Source organism: Eumetopias jubatus, unplaced genomic scaffold, assembly GCF_037043125.1.
Source record: "Eumetopias jubatus isolate StellerSeaLion01/CBP00866 unplaced genomic scaffold, mEumJub1_p1.0 scaffold_6, whole genome shotgun sequence".
NCBI classification, from domain to species: Eukaryota; Metazoa; Chordata; class Mammalia; order Carnivora; family Otariidae; genus Eumetopias; species Eumetopias jubatus.
Window position 1 is genome coordinate 39,970,851 of NW_028274812.1, and position 25,701 is coordinate 39,996,551.

Genomic DNA, 25,701 nt, shown 5'->3' on the forward strand with positions numbered 1-25,701 from the left:
GGGTGGCATAGTCGGTTAAGCACCGGACTATTGGTTTTGGCTCAGGTCATATTCTCAGGGTCATGATCTCAGGGTCATGAGATCAAGTCCCATGTGGGGCTCCAAGCTCAATAGGTGGAGTCTGCTTGAGATTCTTTCTCCCTCTTCCTCTGCCCCTCCCACTCGTGCTCTCTCTCAATCTCTAAAATAAATAAATAAATCCTAAAAAAGGGCCATATTTATTTGGAAGAATCTTTATGACCATTATCAATAATAAATTAAGCTGGAGAAAGTTAACAAAAGAGGGAAAGGAGTTAATAGTTATTGTGCCTAACACTGTGCTAAATGCTTTGTTCCTCATGATAATCCAGTGAGGTCATTTGAATGATCTCGGTTTTACTGGTGAACACTAAGGTCCAATAGCTAGAAAAGAGCAAAGCCGGGATTCCAACCCAGCCCTGTCCCATCTTAACCTTACTTTTATATCTCTGTGCCATATAGACCTCCTGTATGCCTGATTAACATTTAGTAAATGCTAGCTTAAATTATTTTTCCTAATTTTAAAACCATTAAATATCTATTTTTAAGTTCCTACTTTGTCAGTTACTCTCCTTAACTCAAAGAGCAGGAATTGGCAAGCTTTTACTGTAAAGGGCCAAATAGTAAATATTTTAGATTTGGTGGGCCATATGATCTCAGTTGCAACTGTTCAACTCCGGTACTAAAGCAGGAAAACATAGAAAATAGACAAAAGATAGTACGTAAATGAATGGGTGTGGTTGTGTTTCAATAAAATGGAGTCCTGAAGAAGTAGTAAGGGGCAAGGTGAACAATCAGGTGAAGTTTTTTCAGACCTAGGCTGCAGAGCGCTCACATTCACAGAAGAGTGTGTACCAGGAATCACAGACATTTCGGGTTTGCCCAAGTGTATAATTGGAAGGGATGAGTGACTGGAGCTAACAGGGCCTCAGAGGTGGAGATGGCAGTTATACAGTCTGTTGATTTGCGTCACGTGTGTGAAAGTACGTCTAATGCACCTAGGACCTTTCTATAGGTCACATTCCCATAATGGCACTTCCTGAGCTCTATGATTTCCCTTGAAGAATTTCACGTGGTTTCACTGTCAACTGGTTTTGGTCACTGAAGGGAGGGGCCGATCCCTGATTTACATTTGCAGAGACTGACTGGCTTGCAGACAGGTGAAGTGACACCCGCAGGGTCCCCTAGTCAGCCCTCCCCCAGCTCCCAGTTTATTGCTCCATCCCTAACCTTTTGCTATTGACCTGTGGCATATTCTTAATGTCTTTTTAGGATAACCGGATGAGGATTTTTCTGATTACTCTCTCCTTTCAGAAGAACCAAAGCCATTTTAAGAGAAGATAAAAAGAATACTTGAATGCTTTTTAATTTCTCATTTAGATTTGCAAATCTATTTATGGAAAAGTCCACTTAGCAGCTACTCAGTCTTTCATCACGATCCATGCAGGGCAAATTGATTTTGTCCCATTCACTAATAGCTTGCTTTAGGTCACAGAGTCTGAGGAGGATGTGACTACAGAAAGTGCCATATGAAAAATAATAAAATATTGTGTCGAAGAAAGCACTACTAGAATAATGAATTTTGGAAAAGATTTTTATTCATAAGATCTGTGAAAAGTACAAATGAACAATGGAATAAATTAATAAGTGATTTTATTAAAATGTTCTGCTTTACATAATTAAGACAGATTTTATAGATCAATTTCATGAGAAACAATTTGCTGGAAACCAGGAAATGTTTCTATTTTGCTATCAATGCTTTTCAGTCATACTATGGAATCTACTGGTTCAAATGTTGTTGTTATTTTATGGATAGAGAAATGTGGTTCTCACAGACAGGGTAACAACACTGTTTCCATACTATGGAGGCATATTCTGGGCTGAAACCATAATATGGACTTATTTTTGCTTGTTTGTGTTTGTTTTTTGTTTCAGTTTTTAGGCATTTTTGTTGGAGAAAGAGGTGTGATGAGTGACTACTGAGAATTCTTCAGGACTGAGTGATAAATTGAAAAACTTGCTGCTTTTTTTTTTCTTAACACTAAAGATATATCTAAATAATACTAAAAAATATGTCCAAATCCATGTTTTGACATTTCACATTATGGCTTTTATTTATTAATCCCAAAAAGTTCCCAGTGTTATAAATGTGTGAGGGCAGATTTTGCTTAGTAAATTTTCTTAGGATCAATCAACAAATAATATAGCTAAGATTTCATTCTGTTTAATTACATTCATGTATTAGGCATTTCCCAATTATTACAGCAATTTTTTTTTTCCATTTCTTAGCGTAAATAAAGGAAGGATGTATTCTTTGGAGAAATATTTTTATTGTAAATATTTTGATTTAGGAATCATTATTTTTAGGACATATTATAATTAAATCATATAAAGTCTACAAACCTGTAATAAAATTGTCTCTGAAAACATGACATCCATAAATGTTGAATCCTTTGGCAATAAGTAAAATATGTTGTCTTTACTTACATTATAGTTTATAGATTAAAGCATAAAGGACAGGATTACTTACTTGGTTAAAAGAATCTAATATTTCAATTTAGTGAAAAAAATGAAGAATTTGGACAAGTAGCTGTGTTAAATATCTGACCTAATTGCAGTTATTTGGGGCTTTGATATTCCATCATTTCATTAAAATATGTTGATGGCATTTGCCTGACTAACTTGTGGTGTTTGTGTGTGTGTATGAGCACATAGATATTTTAAAATACAGACATTTATACATACATGTGTTTTTAAAATTTAACATTTCTATAACAGAAGGAACATAATGGAGCCTTATTACCAAGACCATCACTTGAATAATTTCACAGTTTCAAGTTATCTGTGGAATTTGAGAAAGAATTACGAATTTTCATGACAATTTGATTAATTCAAGGCTTCGTTTTACACAAGTCATTAATGGTAATGCCTTAGAATAGATTTAACTTAATCTTTCATAAGATACTTCTGGTGATAATAGAGTGAAGAGACTATGTAGCAGTACTTGTCATGGGTTGAACTGTGCACCTCTCCCCATCATTCTTAAGTTGAGGACCTAACTACCCAGTACCTCAGAATGTGACCTTATTTGGAGATAGCGTCTTCACAGAGGTAATCAAGCTAAAATTAGGTCAACAGCATGGGCTCCAAGACAATCTGATTGGTGTCCATATAGAAAGGGGAAAATTTTGAAATAGACGTGCATACAGCGAGAATGCTATATGAATGCCATTTAAAGCCCAGAGGAAGGTTGTGGAGGATTTTTCCCTCCGCATTCTCAAAAGGAACAACACCTTGATTCTAGATTTTTGGCTTCTGGAACTGTGAGGCAAAATTTTCTGTTGTTTAAGTCACCCAGTTTGTGGTTCTCTGTTTTGACAGCCCTAGCGAACTGTTTAACTTTCTTGCCAAATGACAAATCAACCTTTTACCACATTAAGTTTTGACAAACTTCACTTATATGATCTCCTTTGCCAATTAACCGAATGCTTTTTATGAGTTACTGTGGTTTCTGAAATGACTGCTTTTCCCATGAAATCACAGATATATATACATATATCTCCAGAAAGTCTGGTTTGTGTGACGATTTTTGGTTTCTTTGGAACAGAGATTTTATAGAAGCCTAAAGCAATATAATTATGATCAGTTTTGGGACTAGAATATTAGCCATTATAATTTTCTCCTGAATACTGCCTTAGCAAAACTTATTTATGATCTGATTCTTTTTAGTATCTGAAGAGTCTTTTATAGGAACACATTTAATCAGAAATAAGGTGTGGAAAAGAGTCAGTGCTATTTTTGAAGAACTTCCTCTAATGCTGAACCAAAGGGTTTAATATTCAAATTTGACTATTTAATGCATTTCCCTTTTGTTATAAAATTAAAAAGGAAAAGTGATTTTTTAATTAAAAAAAAAAAGCTTCCTGAACTGTTTTCCATTTCTTTTCTCCCCTTCTAAGGTAGAAAGAGACATTGGATTTCAAACATCCTGTAACGCATAGCTCTAGAGCTATGTTACTCAAGGGAAGGGTGCTTAGTAGTTTCCAAAAGAGCATGCTATTGGGCAACCACAATTTTATAAAGCTTATTTTATGGAATCTGCTATGGCTTGGTGATACTTATCTAATGCAGCTGTAATGCTTGAATAAGCTTAGTCAAATAAAGCTTATAAAAATGCTCACTCCAGAGAAATAACTGCTCTGAATGATCTAAATGTCAGAAATACTGGTCTTTCAATAGTAAAATCCTATCCAGATAAGCTATTTGAAATGAGGGGATAGGGGATTTCACTGTCCTCTGTCACACTGATGGTCCCAACACCTGGAATCCACCCTGGACTGACTGAGGAAAGTAGCTCCTCTCGCCCAGTCCGCAGCCATAATACCAAAGTTGAGTTCACTTGACAGTAAATACCAAGTAGGTTCTTAGAGGACAGGGTCCTAATTTTCCATTTATTTCTTACTCTTTGAGGTGCTGAGGATATAATTTTATCTCTAGAATACTCAATAAAATGACTGCTCTTCTGCCTTGTGAAACTGAAGCTGAAATGTTGAGGGTGTGAAGGAGTTAGGAAAAGTTCAATTAGTTATCATTTTGTTTTTATCTTTGCTTTTTAAAATTGTTTTGTTTCAGAACTGTAATTGGCCAGAGATAAAGCCTTTTTTATGAGTTGTCAATGAGTGGCATCTTCCATACATAAAATTTAAGATCAGTATTAGGTCTATTTGGACAAACATTTCAAAAGATTAAATATTAGGGACTAAGCAACACGAATTCTTTGAAAATTCCGGTAATGAGTAGACTTTGGAAAACTGGTTCTCTTTAACTCCCCTTTTTTGGTTTCCTTTCATATCAAAGAGGATGAGAATACTTGCTCCATTCTATACATGTGTGCAGCTTTATCAGCTGTTTCTAAAACTCCATGAACTCCTTAAAAGAAAGATTTGTATAAAGTATTATTTGTGTTTACCTAATTGCTTGCATTTTTAAAATATGAGCATGGATACCTTAATGTTCTTTTCAGAAATGCATAAAGGAGCTTCAAGCTCATTTAGAAGTCCTTTGAAAAGCACAGGAAGCTGTTTTTTTCCCATAGATTAAATGATTTTAAACAACACAACAAATCTTATCTCTCTCTAGATTTTTCGCCTGTATTTTCTTCGTGTGATAGGGTATTTTCTTCATGAGATATGTGGACTCAATCCAGAAAGATGAAGGCTCTGGCTATACAATTCTGATCTGTTCTAAACTTTTCAAATGGCTTAGTGATGATGTGGGTTCAAGTTAAACAAAATATAATAATATCCTAGTACAGTGGTGCTCAATTCTAAGTATATGTCTTTTCTCACCAAAATTATTAAATATTTTGCTTTATTGACAATTTTAGAAATTCTTTGGATCTGTTTTCAAATTATAGCAATAGCATTAAATCTGGAGTAACTATAGAAAGTGTCAATTTGTATTACTCATAATTAAAGTTGTAAAAAAATAAGGATACTTTAGGGCACCTGGGTGGCTCAGTTGGCTAAGTGACTGCCTTCGGCTCAGGTCATGATCTTGGAGTCCTGGGATCGAGTCCCACATTGGGCTCCCTGCTCAGCAAGGAGTCTGTTTCTCCCTCTGACCCTCTTCCCTCTCGTGCTCTCTATCTCTCATTCTCTCTCTCTCAAATAAATAAATAAAATCTTTAAAAAAAATAAGGATACTTTCTTGCAACTTTTATTTCAAAAGCCCCTGGGGTACTCAATAAATACTCTATTATTGGTTGTATTAATATTAAATTGGCTATATGAATGGTTATATACTCTAAAATATCATTATTAATTTACGTGTACATATGACAAAGATGAAATTATTAAATTATTACTCTTTTTCCAACAAATGGATGGAAGTTTCCTTATAAATAGAAAACATAGGTTTAGTTTTATTTATATTTAAATATATCAAAAAACAAGCCAGGTTGAGTCATGAAACAATTACCTAAAAACTCACCCAGAGAAGTAAACTTGAAAGAAATTTAGATCTTAGTTCTTACATTTTCTTAAATTTCCCGAATGTAACTGATGGGAATGTGAGAAACCCATTATTTTATGAGTGTAGTTTTAAGAAGTTTTACATGAAGCCCTTATTATTATACTGAATACATTTATGTGAAAAGAGTATGAATACCTCGTGTGCCTTTTTGGGGTTTTGGGGGGAGACTGTCACACTTTCTTAATGAAAATAAAGTAGAAGCTATTGTGACACTGCAATGGTGGGATTATGACTCTATGTTGGGTAAAAGCAGCAGGAGATGATTAATTCTTAAGGAATAGTTGATTTCCATGAAAATGTCTTTAAGAAAAAGGAAGTAAAGAACACACATTAGAATCAACAAATCATGAAAAGCTAATGATTTTGAAGCACTGAGTTTAGTATTTTTTTCTGAATTGAAATAGCATGTCATTACTCAAGCCTTTTCTATTTCAGTGAGTTTGTGATTCAGTGACAATGGGGCAATTTAGTAGGAGGAATGCTGGGGCTAGGTAAAGCATTTCAATTATGCATATTTGGCCCAGGAAGAAAATGAGTCAACCCAAACATAAAATGCTAGAAAATTAATTTCTCAAAGGAACTTGAATATAGTTTATTGATCTTAAGTCTGTCCTGTTCAAATCATATTTGCTAGGAACCAGAGTCTAACTTCTGTTTACCTGAAACCAAATTCACAGAATTTGGGAGACTTTCTGTAGATTCCATCCACAAACTTCAAACTTATAAAATCAGAGAGACCCTAAGATGGCTTTGCTTCTTGCATGAGACTTCCTGCATTCATGAGGTGAGGATGGATTATTTTCCTTAATAAGTCTGATGGAACCTGTCAAAATCATTGCTATAAAAAAGTGATTTCATGGTCTTGTTGATTAATTTCCATCCCTAAACTACCTCACAATATGTAGTACCCTCTGACATTTTGATTTGGGCCACTTAGGCATGTATGGGTAGTAAGGGACCGTGGCCATGATTTCCATTATTTTAACATGAAAGGTAGAGCTCTATTAAAATAGCTATGCTTATTAAGCTTAAAATATATTAATATTCATTTGAGCAATTTTTAAAAGATTGTATTTATTTATTTGTCAGAAAGAGAGAGAAAGAGAGAAAGCACAAGCAGGGGGAGCGGCAGGCAGAGAGAGAAGCAGGCTCCCCGCTGAGCAAGAAACCCGATGTGGGACTTGATCCCAGGACCCTGGGATCATGACCTGAGCAGAAGGCAGACACTTAACTGACTGAGCCTCCAAGGTGTCCCAATTTGAGCAATTTTTAAATAATCAAATAGAAATATGCATGGTAGGGACTGAATCGAGTTACTCCCAAATTTACATGTTGAAGCTCTAACCCCCAACATGATGGTATTTGGGTATTTGGAGACAGGGCCTTTGGAAGGTAATTAGGTTCAGATGAGGTCATGAAAGTGGAGCCCTAATGATGGGATTAGTTCCCTTATATTCCGAGGTAGTAGAGAGCTTGCTGGTTCTCTCTCTCCTATGAGATGACACAGTGAGAAGGCAGCCATCTCCAAGTCAGGAAGAGAGTCCTCACCAGAATCTGACTATGCTGGCACTGTCTTCCAGAATTTCTAGCCTCAGAACTGTGAGAAAAAAAAATTTCTCTTAAGACATCCAGTCTGTGGTATTTTGTTATGGGAGGCCCCACTGACTAAGAAGATGCATCATCATGCATTTGTAAGTTGACCCATCAGCACTTTTATTCATCTGTACACTTACTGTGCCTGATCTGGTTGTAGAAATCTCTCCCAGATATTGCACCTTTTGGAGACAACAACCCTAATAACATTGCAGATGCTAGTGCTAATTGCCTAATTAGAAAAAAGGTGTCTGCTTAATTATAGACATTATTTAGTAAATATATGCTTTTTTCAGTCAAAGAAATGCACATCTTTTTCTCTAACCCACTAGTCTTTCCTTATCTGTTGGAGCCTGAATTATTTTGACCAGTTAAATTTCCCACTTACGAGATGCACAGATATGCTTTTACTTCTTTCAGTAAAGTATCTCTTATTTGAACATTTGCATCTCTCATGAAAGTATATTTTGCTTTTTATTTAATATATTTCTCTGGTTAGAAGTCACTATATATTGCAAAGCCTTCTATATGCAGAAATATTGTGGTTATTTAATATGGTAATTTTAAAATCTGATTCCCTTTGGCTAAACTTAAGAAGTTTTTCACATTTATTGTTTATTCAGACCTCACCGTCTATAAAGGGCTAAAGTACTACATGCTACTAACAGATAGATGACTTACTCTCATCCTAGAGCCTTGTTGAACAACAAAAAAAGAAGTATACAAAAGTCAAGATAATTTTATGTCATTGTATTTATCAAAAACATATAATCACAGGTAAAAACAATAGTGTTTATTTCAAAAGAACACAGAAATATCACTAAGGAGTTGAAATTCTTTAAAAAAGAAGTTGGATTGGGGCGCCTGGGTGGCTCAGTTGGTTGAGCAACTGCCTTCGGCTCAGGTCATGATCCTGGAGTGCCTGGATCGAGTCCCGCATCGGGCTCCCTGCTCGGCAGGGAGTCTGCTTCTCCCTCTGACCCTCCCCCCGTCTCACGTGCTTTCTCTTTCATTCTCTCTCTCTCTCTCTCAAATAAATAAATAAAATCTTTAAAAAAAAAAAAAAGAAGTTGGATTTTAAGAGTGGGGTTTTTTTTTGGGTTTTCTTAAATAGAAAAAAAGGAATTCCTCAGAAATCCTTGCCCACTTTGGATTGGTAAAACACAATGCATTTTACCTGTAATGTGTTAGGAGTTCAACACATTTTGTTTCAAAAAAATGAATTCTAGTTATGTACTCATCATTGCTCTTCATCTCTAATTCAGTTTACTACTTATAGAAAAAGTAGAAACTGCTAAGTTGAAAATGAAAAGTTCAAGAGGTAGGGGAAGACTGAGCTTACCAGAGTTAATACAGGAAAAGACAGTTTGTCAACCTCAGCAGAAATAGAGTGTCATTCAAGAGCTCCACAAAAAAATGTGGAGGATTCTGATTGCCCATCCCTTTACAGTCATGGGCAAGAGGGTGTTCTGAATGGTCAGGCTTGTTTTAAAGAACCAGTCCGGTGGCTGGGAGTTAGATGAGGGTTCACTTTCTAGTTCCACTACTAGAAAAAGAAATTCTTCTGCTGGAAGAGTATGGGGAGTGGGTTGGTAGGAAGGATTGTTAGTTAATGTAAAAAATAAGTATATATTGGCCACCTCTGCAGGTAGATTAGACTGCTAAATTATCCTCTGAAATATCATCACAATGATCAAATCAAAAATCTCAGAGAAAAGGTGGCAATTTAGGGCTTTCATTGAAATTGGCAGGACGTCTGTTTCTGGTGTGAGACAAAGCTATTTTTACCTTGAAAGAGAGTGAATAGTTTTTTTTTTTTTAAGTGCCTAGAATCTGAAGTTTTCTAAAAGTTACTCTAGGGGTATTTATTATGGTTTATCAACTACATATATACATAAATATATAAAACATATATATATTTCAATTACAGCACTTAGGATTATTTTGACAAAGTCTGTTTTTGTGAATTGTCATGGTTTATCTTGCCTCTCAAAATCTTTTTCACTCGATTTATATATACTTGTAGAAAACCATAATTTTATTGTCACCGATGCCTATATTTGTGATACATAGATATTCTGCAGACACCAGGACTGATAAAAGATGGATTTTTCATTTTTCAACTTTATTTGCCAAAAGATATTTTTAGCAAATTTTCTCCAAAATTCTTACTTACATGTGTTTTCTGGAGCACTTAAATATAGTAAAGGTAATTCTTACTTGTAATTGGGAATTACATTCTTAATATAATTTTGGAATAATACATATTTTTATAATGCCATTGATAGTATATTCTCCTTCTCTGTACTTTGTTCTCAGATTTTCGATGGAAAAATACAGCATTGAAGTACTCCACAAACCATATCACATAGTAGAATGCAAAATTCAGAATTAATGCTTTTATGTAATGAGAATGTAATATTTTATTTATACCATCCTAGAATATAGGTGTCTTTCCTGAGCGTCCTGGAAGAGATTGCATTGTCAGTTTCCCCTAGGAATAATAATAGGCAAGTGTACTTGGCAGTTTGATCTGATTAATAAGGCATGATGAGGTTAAGTGACTTCTTTTAGGAGGCGTGTGATTTAGTCTTCAGTGCCTAACCTGACTGTGAAGCTGGGTCTTTGGAATCACACATAAGCAGCCCTAATCTTACTTTATGGGGCAGAGTCACATGGTCTTTCAGCCAGATCCCCACTTCTTTGGAAGCTGATTCTAACTTTCTGGCAATCAAAATAATTTGTATGAAATCAGAAGGAATGGAATTAAAAAGTAGGCATGGAAAATACTGCTACATATCCTAGCTGCTCTGAGATGCCAACTTTCCAGGAGCATTGCCCATGTCAAATTTCTCAGTAATATTTACCTCTCATTTTTTCCACCATATCAATAACTAGCTCTTGTCATCTTCAAAGTACTTCTCAAACATTAAATAATCTCAGATTACACACTCTGTTCTTCACATTTATCTTGACCAGCTGTCAGAGAAGGCAGTTTATTTCCCCTCAACTTTATTCCTCTTGGCTCTGTGTGGCTTCTGCAGTAAATTCGAATGGAAAATGAAAGGCACAATTTAGTGTGTTTCCATAACAAAGGAAACACATAATTTTCCATAAGCAGTATAACCTTCAGATTATTTTCAAATTGCTGGATACCCAGAATTTATTTTCAACATCTTTGAGTCTTGATTAATTTTTAAGTGGGAATTTTGAGGATGTGAAGACAAAAACACATAGGAAAAAATTTAAAAATCATTTAGTGTTAACATTTTCATCCACTGTTTTGGCAGTGTTATAAGGTGAAATAAAATTTGGGATTCATAATAATATCAGTTCTTTTAAATATGGAAGGTCTCATTTTAATGCTGAACTTGCATTGCTTTCTGAATTTATATGGTTTCTCATTTTTCTGATAAAAAAAGAAAAAAATGTATAAAAGTTTTTGTCCCTTTAAAAATTTTTTGTTTTTTAAAAATGTGACCAGGAAAAAAGAAAATGTGATCAGGATTCAACTAATTTGTATCAAATCCCAGTAAATGTGTTCTTTTGGTTTCAAGATACCAAGCACGTGTGTATGATACTGTCTACAGAAATACTCTCTCAAACCCAGTTCATTGAAGTGAATCTGAAGTGCAAAAGCAATTCTTCCGGTGTTCTCCATCTAGCAGTAGTAGGAAGTCTTCCAGAGGTTAAAAAACTGGAGATTAGCAACATATCAACTTTCAGGTGGCCTCTCCTAAACACTTGTAATTCACTTACTCTCCGGCAAATCATTATTCCAAAGGTTTGATTCACTTGTAGCCCCACTTGGATCTTAAATTGCACTTCGAAGCACTCCTATCCTTCATCCATTTTCAGAACTGCCATTAGAAGTGATGGGAATTTGGCACAAAAATCAATGAAAGGATATGATATGATTTCGTTCTAATTTTTCCTTCTTTGAGATCCATCTCAAGTACAGTCTGTGAAATCTGTTTTTTAAAGGTATTTTTCCATCTTGCTATCATTTCAACTTAATTGAGTTCATGACCTTGGGATATGTATTCACATAGCTTTTCAGAAAAGAAAGGAGATTTGTTGTTGCTATTGTTAATTTCTACCTAACATCATTTCAAAATCTTAATTAATTCATTTTCCCATTGATCCCCTCATTAGCTTTTTAATCTCTCAAAAATATGGGCTAAATTACTATTGTCACCTAAAAATGGTTGTATTAGTTATGTTTGGTTATTATTAATACCTACTAATTATACACTTGAATGTATTTGATTTTCTTTTTCCCAGTCAGTGATAGGATTTTATGGCACTTATTTTTATCAAGAGAAGGATAGTACTACTTATTGGTAAAGAAACAAATTTAAAAAGTAACACTTTATTAACTAAAGTACTTAATTTTGCATGTGATATTTTCATTTCTTCCCCCAATAACTAAAAATTTTCATATGAACTGGATTCAAATTCTAAGCACCCTGTGTACACAGCTGTTAGAAGTTTCAAAATTTGTCTTTCTAGTTTAACAAATCCGTTGAAACTGTAAACATTTGTATTGTAACAAAATAACTTTATTTGTTATAGATCATCTCTCTTGGTTTGTTAATGGGGCAAAACATTCTCCATTAATATGAATAAATTACAGTATGTGTCCTTCTTGTCTATCACAAGAAGTAAATTAGTTGATTAAGAAAGTCATTGAAGGAGTCATAACATCCCATTTTGACTCCCTGAAAATATCTTAGCCTAACATACACGCTTATTAAAAGAAAAGAAAAATGCCTGCATTTATTGAAGAATTAGTCTTTCAATTTCCACCATTGTTTTTGAGGTTAATCTTGCCCTTCTGGCCTTTCTTTACCATTTTAGTAATGGTTGTACTAGCTGCGGAGGGGGCAGTAAAAGTAACGATGATGGTGATGTTGATAATAAAGATATAGTTTAGTAGCTGTTGTGTTGCCATTTATTGAATAATTCGATGCAGCAGGAAATTTGCCAAGCAATTTCTCGACCATCATAAACCTGTAAGTCGAGTCTCACTAACCTCATTCCTCAAATATAGAGGTTTTCCACTCAGAGGTGAGGAGCAGTAGTGACCTTCTAGCCAGGAAGTTAATCTCCATCTCTCTCTCCTGTCTATAAAAGCTGTGGCAGACCTGTTTTGCTTTACTGTTTCCATGAAAAATCTAGACCTAACTGAAAGGAAAAATTGTACAATGTAGAGAAAGAGGTTGAAAGATTGAAAGGAACACTTTAATTCCACTCTGAGGCCTTCAAGGCATACAAACAATTCCCTTCAGTTTGAAAATACTAAAACCTTTCAGCTATTATTTAGCACATTCTAAAAGTAACTACAAGTAATCTTTCCAGTTAGGTGAAATTTATTTTGTGTGAAGTGTCAAAAGAGTATGAAAATTTGGAGTTTGTTTTTTTAGTTTGAAAATGTAATTTAGAGGTAAAAACTAAAATTGAAAATGGTTAATTGTTGGGGTGCCTGGGTGGCTCAGTCTGTTAAACATCAGACTCTTGATTTTGGCTCAGGTCATGATCTCAGGGCTGTGAAATCGAGCCCCATCCAGCTCTGCACTGGGCGTGGAACCTGCTTAAGAGTCTCTCTCGGGGCGCCTGCGTGGCTCAGTCGTTAAGTGTCTGCCTTCGGCTCGGGGTCATGATCCCAGGGTCCCGGGATTGAGCCCCACATCAGGCTCCCTGCTCAGCGGGAAGCCTGCTTCTCCCTCTCCCACTCCCCCTGCTTGTGTTTCCTCTCTTGTTGTGTCTCTCTCTGTCAAACAAATAAAATCTTAAAAAAAAAAAAAGATTCTCTCTCTCCCTCTCCCACTGTCCCTGAACCCCCCTCAAAAAAAAAAAGGAGAAAAAAGGAAATAGTTAGTTGTGTATATTAGAAGATGATTAATAAAAATTTCCTTTTGTGATATGCAATTCTTAAATTATTATCGATAATGTGGCCCATAATTAAAATATATGAAATATGTTGTTAAGCTGTGATTCTGGCAAAAATATTGGAATATTTTTAGAATAGTCCAATTTGGAAAAATAGAGATTTTTTTTCTCTTTAGTATTCAATATATACATATCTGTGTAATTTGAGATTGAAAATGCTATGAGAGTCACTTGAATATTCCGGTTGGTTTTGAATTGTTCTTAAATGTAACATGATACAGTTGTTTCAAATGATTTCTAAGTTACCCCTAGAGTTAACTCTCTATGAGTCCAGGATTGTCAATATAATCAGATGTGCCTACTCTCCATGAGAGGAGCTTGCTAGTCATACAAAGGCAGCAACTTTGCAGAAATAAAATGAAAGAGTTACAAAATTCTTAACCGCTCTGTATATAAAAACACCTCAAAAAGAAAGAGGTAGGGGCGCCTGGATGGCACAGTCAGTTAAGCATCCAACTCTTGGTTTCAGCTCAGGTGGTAATCTCAGGGTCGTGAGATCGAGCCCTGTGTCAGGCTCCACATTCAGTGTGGAGTCTGCTCAAGTTTCTCTCTCCCTCTCCCTCTGCCCCTTCCTCACCCCAGCTTGCACACTCTCTCTCTCTCAAATAAGTAAAATAAATCTTAAAAAAAAAAGAAAAGAAAAAGGTAAACAGTTGAGGGGAAAAATTGCAACTTCAGATAAAATTTTACTCTCGTGTGTGTTTGTGTATATACATACATTAATACACTCTTAAATGAGTATAAATGTGTAAATATGTATAAATACATATACATGCATACACATAGATATTTATATATACATATATCTATGTAAAAATATATACATACATATGATAGGGCACATGTATATGTGTATACAGTTTTTTAAACCACCAAATGGAGGTGGTTTATAGAAAAGCAAACAAAAAATTTCACAAGATAAAATATGTAAAGGGAAAAAAAACATACAAAAAGCTCATCTCTAGTAATCAAAGAATTACAAATAAAGCAGAATTTTCTTCCTACGTGATTGCAAATAGTTTGAACACTGGTAACACCCAGTGTTGCCAAGGATAAGAAAACAGAGACTCCTGGCATGTAAAAATTTCAAAAAATACTAATTTTCAAATATATATATATACTCTCATAAAATATAAAAGTGATGCTATTTGTCCCAGAAATTCTATATTTAGGAAAGTCCCCTAACATAAAAATTATTAATGTGCTGAGAAAAATTCTGCCATGTCCCAAGGTAGAAAGCTTTTTGACTAAATTATGCATAGCCATGAAGTGACATGCCATGCAGCCACTTAAGTGGTATTTTATGGAATACATCCGGCAAGAGAACATGTTTATAATATATTGCCTAGTACCAAACATAACAGAAAGAGTGATGATGACTTCAAAAACAAATAAAACATATTTATATATTTATATGTATGTAAAAAAAGTAGGTATAAGTAGAACATGTGAACACTTGTTTCTGGGTCATGAGATTATAAGTGATTATTTATTTATTTTGCTATTTTTTAATATTTTTTTGAATTTTCTTCCATAAACATGTAGACCTTTGAAAGCAGGAATAAAAAGTTTACTGGATATAATAAGATTTTCCAACATCTTTCCACAGAAGATCACTTAGATCTTCTGTGCCCCTTCTCAAATAAAAATGAATGGGGTCAATAGAAGGGTCAATTGTACAGTTAAACCAGGATATCCAAAAAGGATTTCATCCATTTGAACTACTTCATCATTGATTTTGTTTCTCCCTCAGAGGAAACATTTTTGCTTGCATTCAGAACTGACATATGAACCTAAATAAAGGAAAAAGGAAAAAAAAAAATAAACCAAAAACCTATTGCCTTTGATGGTAGTGGATGTAGGAGGTGGTAAGGGAGAAGTAAAAAATGATTGAAGGTGATGGCAAAGTTTGTGTCTTCCATGGTATTATTTACAGCGCTTAGGAGAGGAGGAATGCTAATCACTAGGGCATGTGGATTTGAGTCAAGGGTAAATACTGGGGTAGTGGGCAGAAAGTGTGGCCCTGCCACTAAAGAGGTGTGCTCTACTATAGAAAATAGTACAAACAACTTAAATATACTTATATAATCTGTGTGGGGTTTTCTGGTCATCAACATTTGACAGGAAGTTCCAAATTGTAATTCTTCTTTCTGAATGTTGGATTAGGAAATGCATCAACTACCACAACTGTGATCGACAGCAAAAATGGATCGGTGCCCAAATCCCCTGGAAAAGTGCTGAAGAGGACAGTCACAGAGGACATAGTGACAACATTCAGCTCCCCAGCAGCCTGGCTTCTAGTCATTGCTCTGATAATCACATGGTCAGCTGTTGCTGTTGTTATGTTTGACCTAGTGGATTACAAAAACTTTTCAGGTAAGATACATGAAATGTGGGTATTGCGTGAAAAGAAGCAATGTCCTTCCCTCCCATCTTCGTTTCTTTTCATCTCACCTTCGTGTGAGAAATAAAGCGCCCCACAAACTGCCTGCTTGTCAGTGAAGTCTGGTTTCCTTCTTCCCCATTTCCTTCTATTCTTCTTTGCCTGTTGTAGTCAGTGATTTCAAACGAAATATATTTCCATATTTGTAATGCCGAACACAAGCTGAATGTTGTTTCATGAAGATAATGATTAAAAAGTTTTTCATTTGGAAATTTGGTTTGGGAACAGGGACTTTATCAATTTAAAACCAAACCAAACCAAATAAAAAACTTTTGGACAAGTGGGAAGTTGTGTAAAGCATTTTTAAGTCCCTCTACCATCTGGCTCCAAGTTTCCTTTCCAGACGTTCTCTTTGCTCCTCCCATCAAAACATCCTATTTTGAGTTCTTGAAAATAAAGAGTGTGAAAAGGATTTTCCCAGAATTACTTGTAATGAGATACTACATCTTGAGTGGCCATGTGTTCTTATGGGTTTGGAGTAAAACAGGAATAATGCAAGTGCGGAAAGACAGATTTTCATTATGGCCCTATTCAATCTTTGAGTATACTGTTTATCTCTTTGTTCAAGGTATTTTAACACTTTTAAAATTATATTTGTCTATTTCCACATCTGACATGCTCTATTGAGTGTGAGTTCCTTAAAGGAAGGACTCAGTCAGGTGTGTAATAAATATTAAATACATGAATAAATTTATCTTTTTTACCATAAGAAAAACCATTTCATTAAGCTCTTAATGTGCTCCTACATATTTGCACCATTCACCCCCACTTCCCATTTTCTTTCTCCAATGGGAGTGGAATCAGTAGGAACCAGAAACTATAAAGACTATAAGTTGCATTCTGTACAGTCATGGATCCTCAACTTCTTTTTTTTTTTTAAAGATTTTATTTATTTGACAGAGAGAGACACAGCGAGAGAGGGAACACAAGCAGGGAGAATGGGAGAGGGAGAAGCAGGGCTCTTGTGGAGCAGGGAGCCCGACGTGGGGCTCAATCCCAGGACCCTGGGATCATGACCTGAGTGAAGGCAGACGCTTAACGACTGAGCCACCCAGGCACCCCTCCTCTACTTCTTATTATGGTATTATACTCAATCAGCAATTATTTATCAAGAACCTACTATATGTCCCAAGCAATGGCTACACTGAAAGAAATACAAGTATAAATATTGCAAAGTCATAGAACTGGATCATTTGGGTTTATTGACATGGCGGTGTGATTGAGATGATTCTTCCTGCAGTACCATTGGTAGCTGTGCTAAAGTGAACACTATCTAACAGGTAGAGATAAGTCCCATGATGTCAATGAAAGAAAAACACTATCCAGAACTGTGAACCTCTTCTCTAAATAAGTAATACTTTGTGTATACTGTGTAATGGAGGCTTTTGAAAGGATATACAATTGAAATGTCTATAATATAAAATTACGACCTAGAGTTTTAAGTGAAAACTTGGTTATATGACTCTAGATGATTTTATTTCCCTTGAACCTATATCAATGGTGATATTTTGTCTATTCTTTCCTTTTCTAGCATTTCATTCATTTACATTTTGGAACCAAATATGATTGTAAAATACTGTCTTTAAATTTTACAATAGATATATTTTAAGAATTGCTTATAAATTTCATATTTATAAAGTTAATAATTTAATAAGTACACCACAGAAATTACTATTGCAAGGAATTTGTTCTTAATTATTTTATAAAATGAGTAGCTACCTGTAATTAGACTTTCAGATTAGATTACTTAAATGTAAGACATACTTACAGTCCATGGTAGAGCTTCCTTGGACTGCTATAATTAGGTGTTATTGATAATGCCTATGTTACTGGTATTTCATCTCAACGGGGGAAAAAAATAGCCTCTGTATTACTGCTGCTTCATTTCTTCTTTCAAGGAGTGTTTATTAGGCACATCTGTGTGAGGCCTCCTCCACCAGTTTCCTATATTTATTAGTGACCTAACCATCTATCCATTCCCCACAAAAAGAAACCTGCAAGTCATCTTTTAAGTCTGCTGGACACAATCAATCACCATGCTGGATGCCAGCTAACTCTCATATGTCTCATGAATCCCCTCCCTTCTCTGGTTACCACTGTCTCCATTATTACATTTCAGACCTTGATTCTCTGTTGAGGGTACTAATGCAATTTCTTCTTGCCTCCCTCTTCCAGTGTCTCCCCTTAACTGTTCCTCCAAAGGTATCTTCATAAAACATAAATTTCACCAAGTATTTCCTATTGCCAAAGTATAAATTCCTTGGCATGAAACTCAAGTCCTTGGCTTAGCTCTCTCTTTTCATCTTGTAATTCAGCTCATGCAACCTGATTTCCAGCCATCCTTACTATTGCTTTTCCCTGCTTTCTTTCCCTAGGAATACATATATTCTCACTTTTCCTTGCCTCTGCTCATACCATCCTCTGCCCACCCCCTCACCCCCCAACCAGAAAGTGTAGTAAATTGGTGAAAAATGTGAAATCTGGTGCTGGGTTTCCCTGGTATTAAATCCAGATCTTAAAACCTCCTACCTGTGTGATATTGGGTAAATCATATGGCCTCTCTTTGCCTCAGTTTCATCATCTATAAAGTGGGGACAATAATAGTAGTTATGTAGTAAAATTGTGAAGAGAATTATATAAGTGAATATATTTGAAGTGCTTAGAACAGAACCTGCTTTATCACAAACACTGCATAAATATTAATATCACTAATCAAGATTCAGTCCTCCATTTTCTTGAAGGATGAATTCATCCTTTAAGACTTACTCCCTTTTTTGGTAAAACAGTCTCAGATTTCCTAAGAAAAGTTCACTGCACTGTGATTTCATTCCCTTAGTACCTTATGGGTAGCTGTATTCACAGCAGTTAACACACTGTATTATCAGTATCTTTTTACTTGTCTGTTTCACTCAGAAACTTAAACTTATATGAGGAAGGGACTGTCTTATTCACCTGTCCATGAGTGCCTGTCATGTAGTAAGTTTTCTGCTATCCATTTCTTACAGGATACATAATGTTGATATTTTGATTTTGAATAATTTCTTATATTATGAAGAAAAAATATCATAAAATTTTTATTTCATCCATTTTTTGACCAACTCTAAAAATTAATACATTTATAAAATCAGAATTAAAAATAATAAAATATGTTTATAAGATGAAATGTTACTTGTCATATTTTGTAATGGTCATCCATTGCTACATAATAAATTACTTCAAAAATAAATGGTTTAAAACAACAATAAACATTTATTATGCCAAACAGTTTTTGCAGGTCAAGAGTTTGGGAAAGGCTTATATCTTGTGGTTGCAGTAAAGAAGTTGGCTGTTGATGTGGTGATGTAGACATCTGAAAGATTTTCTGTGGTAGTGGAACCATTGGCAAGATGTCTCATTCATTTGGCTGTCAAGTTAATGCTGGTGTGTCTTCACAGCATGGCAACTGGCTGCTCTCAGATCCAAGAGAACAAGGGAGAAACCACAAAACCTCTTATGATCTAGACTTGAAAATCACATACAGTCAGTTCTGCAAAATCCTTTTGGTTATGCAGGTCAACCCTATTTGTTGTCCTAAGAGACTACATAATGGTGTGAATACCAGCAGGCAGTGATCATTAGGGGCCAATCTGAAGGCTGGCCACCACCTATTCTACTCTCAGGAAATTATTTTACCAAGCTATACAGCTTTAGATAAATACTTAGATATAAGGAAATGCCATACAATACTCTAGCAGACAAAAAGTTATTGTAATTACAATAGGTGCAAAAAGAAAGACGATATATTGGGATGACTGGCATCATGAGATCACATCTAGGAAGATAAATGTCCAGTGAATTTGAAATGAAAAAAAAATCACAAAGCTGAAATTCTAAAGAACACATATATAAATTCTTCAAATAAGAAGTGCAAATACTTTTTGCTAATTCAGGTTTGAATACGCAATTTCTGAAACCAAAATAATGTAAGTTCAAAGACTGTATGATTACAGCATAAAACCTGTAACTCATATTAACCATTGGTTGCATGGGATATATACACTCATATTAAAATTTTAATTTCTTTTCTCCACTTAGTAAATTCTAACTTGCCTTTCTTATGTTGATTCTTCACAGAAAAAATAATCATTTGCTTCAATAAGAGTGTCAAAATGTAAATGGTACTCTTATGTTATAATGTTATTTTTAATTGATATATTTCAAATATTTACTAAGATTTAATATTATTATGATGAGTCTTTTGCATTACATACTGTCTTTGAAATATGTATTTTTAATACAAGGCTAGTGATAAGAGAAAGCATACTGGGAATAACTCTGAAGACCAGACAGGGCAGCTGTCCCTGGGCTCTAAATTACTCTCTGGCACTTTAGAAAAGTAGGTAAACACTTTTAAGTCATTATGAAATTGTTCATAGAGAATAAGTGAATACTGTACTGGATCGAGAATAATGATTCTCTTCTAGGCAACCTTCACACTTCCTAATTTTCTGAATTTGATATTATGTACCCAAATAATCTACCTGTGAAGCATATGTAGAATTGGCTTTTATGTGCTTCTTTCAGAAGACTTGAGTTCATTTTACAGCTCTATAACCTACAAGCTAACATGACTAGGAACTTAGTGTCCTTGCCTGTCAAATGGGAATAGCTCCTTGCTTTCTGGTCAGCAAAATTTGTGACTTTGCTTCTTCCTATCAAATGAGACAAATGTTAGGACATCAACAAACAAACAAACAAGAAGGAACACCAAACCAGATACTAGAAAAGAGATTTCACCTACCCTTTATTTCTTCTAAAAATAAAGTTCACTCTCCAAAAATAATATGGTATATCTGTCAGAATTTGATCAGAGTAGAGTTACTATGAGTGATATAGAATAGAAGATTTAATATATGGCTTATGCATTCATGAGAGTTGATTAGCAGTCTAGGTAGGGCTACTGAAGTGTATCTGGCACTAGGTCATGGGTCAGTAGAGTGGAAGTTGGTGCAGGAGAGGAAAAATACCTTTTTCCTCCACCTTTCTAAAATGTTGGCTTAGGGCCTTCTAACAAAAGATAAATTAACAAGAGAAAAACATTTAGATTTATTTAATGTAGATTTATGAGCCACAGGAGCCTTCATAAAGAAAGGAAGACCTTAAGAAGCAGTTAAGCCCAAGCATTTTTATGCTAGGTTATATGAAAAGGAGAAAGTGGGGGGAAAATGTGACAGAACAAAAAGAGTATGAGTTAAGTGTCATAAATTGAGGGAAACAGCAAGGGCCATTCATTCAGATTCCTCTGGGCATCTTGGAAATAAGGATATTCCTTTCCTCTGCATTTAGGGAGGATGCCTTCGTCAGGAGAGTTTTATGACCTGCTTCAGGGGAAGGTCAGAAAGTCCTTCTTGCACATGTCATTTCTCAAATTCTTCTAGCTGAAAACATTCAATATGCCAAGGTGCCGTATTTGGGGAAGCATATCCTGAACCCCGTCATTGAAAAGGGCAGATGGAAATAGAAGAGGGGAGACTAAGGACAAACTGGAATTGACAAGGACAAACTGGAACCCTTATTTGACTCTCACCACCTCAAATTACAATGATGTGGGTGAGCTCAAGATAAATTGGTGCCTTCCACGATGGAACTGCACAGCACCTGGCCAGGATTTGGAAATGCTGAAGGAGGCGGTCCAGTGGGAACTGGAGAACATGCAGCCGGCTGCTGCCACCTGTCAAGGTCAGCCAGCATATGGGCAATAATGTGCATGAGCTGCAACAGCACCTGCCCTACACCAACCTTCAGAAAATAAATAGAGGCTAATACTTCTGTTTTGCTTTCTAAAGCTCATGCAAATTTCTCTTGTGCCCAACTGTTACCTAGACCTTACACGTAAGGGAATTCTGGGAAATGTAGTTCCAGTTTAGTGATTTAAGAGCATACAAAGCCATCACATAGGATGACTGTATATAACTTACCTAAAACAGGACATTTGTGAGAGTGAAAATGAGAGCTGTTAATGCTTACCTCAGGACAACAGGCAGAAACCAAGATTCAGGTCACCCAGTTACTATCCATCTTGTCTTTACTTTTCTCCCGGAAGATGAGAGTCTTCAAAAAGGCCAAATTGGGGGGTTGGTAGTTAGTGCAGGGCAATGTTGCTTTTTTATTTACTGAGGCCAGAGGATCATAAAGGCTGCTGGAGGCCTTGTCCCAAGCTTCTGCAGACTCAGCCAGGAAGCTCTTTCGGAAAACAAAGGGGTGCCCTGATGATTTAATAACCCTTTCAGGATCAGAATTTGTGGGCTTTGGTTGAAATTCCTTACAAACTTGTTTGCCTTATTTATAAAGAGACAACTTTTTCTCTCTAAACAATAAATGCAAAAAATAAGATTTCTAAAGAGATCACTACAAACTCAGGCATTAGTAGATATTAATGATTTTCCTCTAGGTCAGAAGGTACAGGAATAAATTGTAGTAACTCCTGGCTTTTCTTGCCTAAGAACAAGGGTCATAATTCATTAGCATCCTTATCCATAAGAAGGAAAAGTCATTATATGATCGTACCAGGAGGTCTCAAAGAAGCACATTTGGTAATTTTTGCATGCATTCCACATACTTATTTCAAAACAATTTTATAAGAATTAGATAAGCTAATCTATGTAAAACATACGTGCCTGGTGCATAGGAGACACTCATTAAGCATAACTTGAATTTGAATCTTATTACTAGGAAGGAAGATCAGTAATCTGAGAAGAAAGCCAGCAAGGACATGATGGTAGGAAGCATCAATTTCTTATGAAAGTCTTGCAGACATCTCCTGATGTGCCTTTTAAATAGATTTTCTAATGAGGTATGCCATTTATGTACTGCTCTTGGAAATTAATTTCCCTGATTTTTTTTCTGGCACTTAGCCCAGTTAAGCAGGTGCACTGGTTGTCAGGCTGTGAGTGTAGAGTAGTAGTAAAATGATTCAGGGAAGACCCAAAGCCAATCAGAATGTATAAATTTAACATTTAATGGTTATGTATATATGTATATTTGTGCATGTGCATGTGTGTAAGTGTAGAGAGATGTCTGTGTGACTGTCTGTATATGAATATGTTATCACATTTTAGGAGACTTGGAAGACCGAGACACTAAATGCAACATTTTAGACTTTATCAGTTCTCATGTGCACTGAGTTTTCAAGTATAGTTGACATTTTGTGTGATTCTTATTCTCCTTCAAGTCTTATCTCAAATCCTACTTTTCTGTTCAATGCCCCAGGCTTGTTTGGTCCTCTTGGTCACTACATCTAAAAGGATACATTTCATTACCCAAATCCAGCCTGCTTATAAACACATGAAGGAAGCAGAAGTTTCCATAGTCCAATGATTTCCAGATCCTAATTGAAATTTGTTGCTTCTTCATGAAATGAGGAAAAAGATAAAGAAAAATTTATTTATTTTAAAGAAGTATTCTTAATTTTATGGTGCCTATATTTTTAGTCTTAAAATTCTCTTTGGAAATGATGATAATTACAGATATTATTTCTGTCACTGTTATTAAATGACATTCTTCTATAAAATAAAAAGTTGGCAATTTGATGTTAGGTTCCAGGTTTTTGCTGGTGGTGAATTTCAAGGTCAAAAAAAATCCCAAAGTTTGATACCAGTGTACTATACCACTCGTTTTTCTTTTTTTAAGAATTTATTTATTCATTTGAGACACAGAGAAACAGAGAGAGAGAGAGAGAGCACGAGCAGGGGGAGAGGGAGAAGCAGGCTCTCCACTGAGCCAGGAACCTGACATGGGGCTCGATCCCAGGACCCTGGGATCATGACCCGAGCCGAAGGCAGATGCTTAACCATCTGAGCCACCCAGGAGCCCCTATACCACTCATTTGAACCTTACCAAATGAGGCCTTATGTTGCATTTATAAATTTATCCATGTAGATGGATACAATTATAAATCATACCATCTGTTAACACCCAAATTTTTGATGGATAGGCTATTATACATCTTTCAGTGCTATGCTTAAATTCACTTCCTTACAAAAACCTTGCCTGAACTTTCAATGTAAATCAAGTCACTTTGTCCTACTTCCTCGTTATATTATTTACTTTTTCCTCATAGCATTTATTTACAAGTTGTATATATTTAATTGGGTGTGATTTTTTTTTTTTTTTGAAAATTTTATTTATTTATTTTAGAGATAGAGAGAGCCAGCAGGGGGAGGAGCAGGAGCAGAGAAAGAAAGAGACAAGCAGACTGCACTGAGCACAGGGTCCAAGGAGGGGCTCCATCCCACAACCATAGGATCATGACCTGAGCCTAAATCAAGAGTTGGAGGCTTAACAGATTGAGCCACCCAGGCACCCCAGGGTGTGATTATTTATTTAAAATCTCTTCTCCACTGATTTGTTAGGTTTGTAAGGAAATGGCTTTATTTCATTAACTTGATTTTTCAAGTGCTTAGAAGTGTTTAGCACAAAGTATGAGCTCAACAAACCTTTGGATGAATATTTAGGTGAAAGAATGAATGAATAAATAAGGAAATAAATAAAGGAAAGGGTGATAACAGTTTTTACACTCTGAATGCTGAGTAATGAGCATAGTATTTCTTTATAAAGTATTAGTTTATGATGATACAGATAATGTTAGTATTCACATTTAAACTTTTTAAACGTGTTTCCTTGATTGGACTTTAAGCTTCTCAAAGGAAAGGATTGTCTTATTCATTTAAATGATCCTGTTGCCCTGTTTACCGCCTGACACTTACTGTTCAATAAAACTTGAATGATCTAAACAGAAGTTATTTGCTAAGCATATCTAACAAGCAAACAAAGAAAAAAAAAACTAATAAGCAAAGACAGAGAACAGTAATGACTAAAGAACACATGGACTTCAAGACCAGAGCTAAAGCAGGTGAATGCAAGTTCTGGGACTAGATTTTGGGGTTAGAATCCTGACTTTACCAATCAGTTGCTGTGTAATCTTGGGGAAATTACTTCTGTGTGCCTCAATTTCATTCTCTCTAGGTAATAATAGTACCTGTTTCATATGGCCCTGTGAACCTTGAATAAGTTAATACATACAAAACACTTGGAATTTTGAATGGCACATCATCATTATTAGATAAATTATAGTTAGTATTATTTTAATTTATTCTTCATGACCTTAAGCATATTTCAATGTTTCAAAAAGATGAATAGGCATATTTCAAAAAGATGAATTGACTACTTGATTTCCAATTTTTAAATATGTGAATATACATAGATTCTAGCAATTACACAAAAGAAATCCAATGATTAAAGTACTCTATTCTATTTTAACATTCTGAAATGGTTTGTTCTAGCCATTCTGAAATGGTTTGTTACTATTATATGATACAGTAAGCAAATGATTCATGGCACTACATACTACATTTTAATGTGGTAAAAAGAACTTCAAAATTATTTCCTCAGCTAACACTGAGGAATAGAATAACTAAAGAGACTATATAATACAGTCAAAAGTTTCCAAACCTAAACCTTGACTGACCAAACACATGTTTATTAAATAATGAGTCCAGACATGCTAATTGCTATATTAATCCCAAATTTAATATCTCTCTTCTCCACTGGCCTGTTAAGTTTGTAATATGATTCAAGTAAATCATCCAATTGGAGTACTGTGATATTTTGACTATTGTGCTACC

At 35.3% G+C, this 25,701-nt stretch overlaps 1 protein-coding gene across 1 annotated transcript in view; it reads left to right on the forward strand.

Annotated features, from left to right (window-relative positions):
- The first annotated feature begins 958 nt into the window (after positions 1-958).
- TRDN (triadin) overlaps positions 959-25,701 on the forward strand; it is a 327,015-nt gene continuing 302,272 nt past the window's right edge. The window contains exons 1-2 of the mRNA XM_088023743.1: positions 959-1,001; positions 15,763-15,972. Coding sequence (XP_087879869.1) covers positions 959-1,001; positions 15,763-15,972 — 253 coding nt within the window. The remainder of the gene's footprint in view (positions 1,002-15,762; positions 15,973-25,701) is intronic.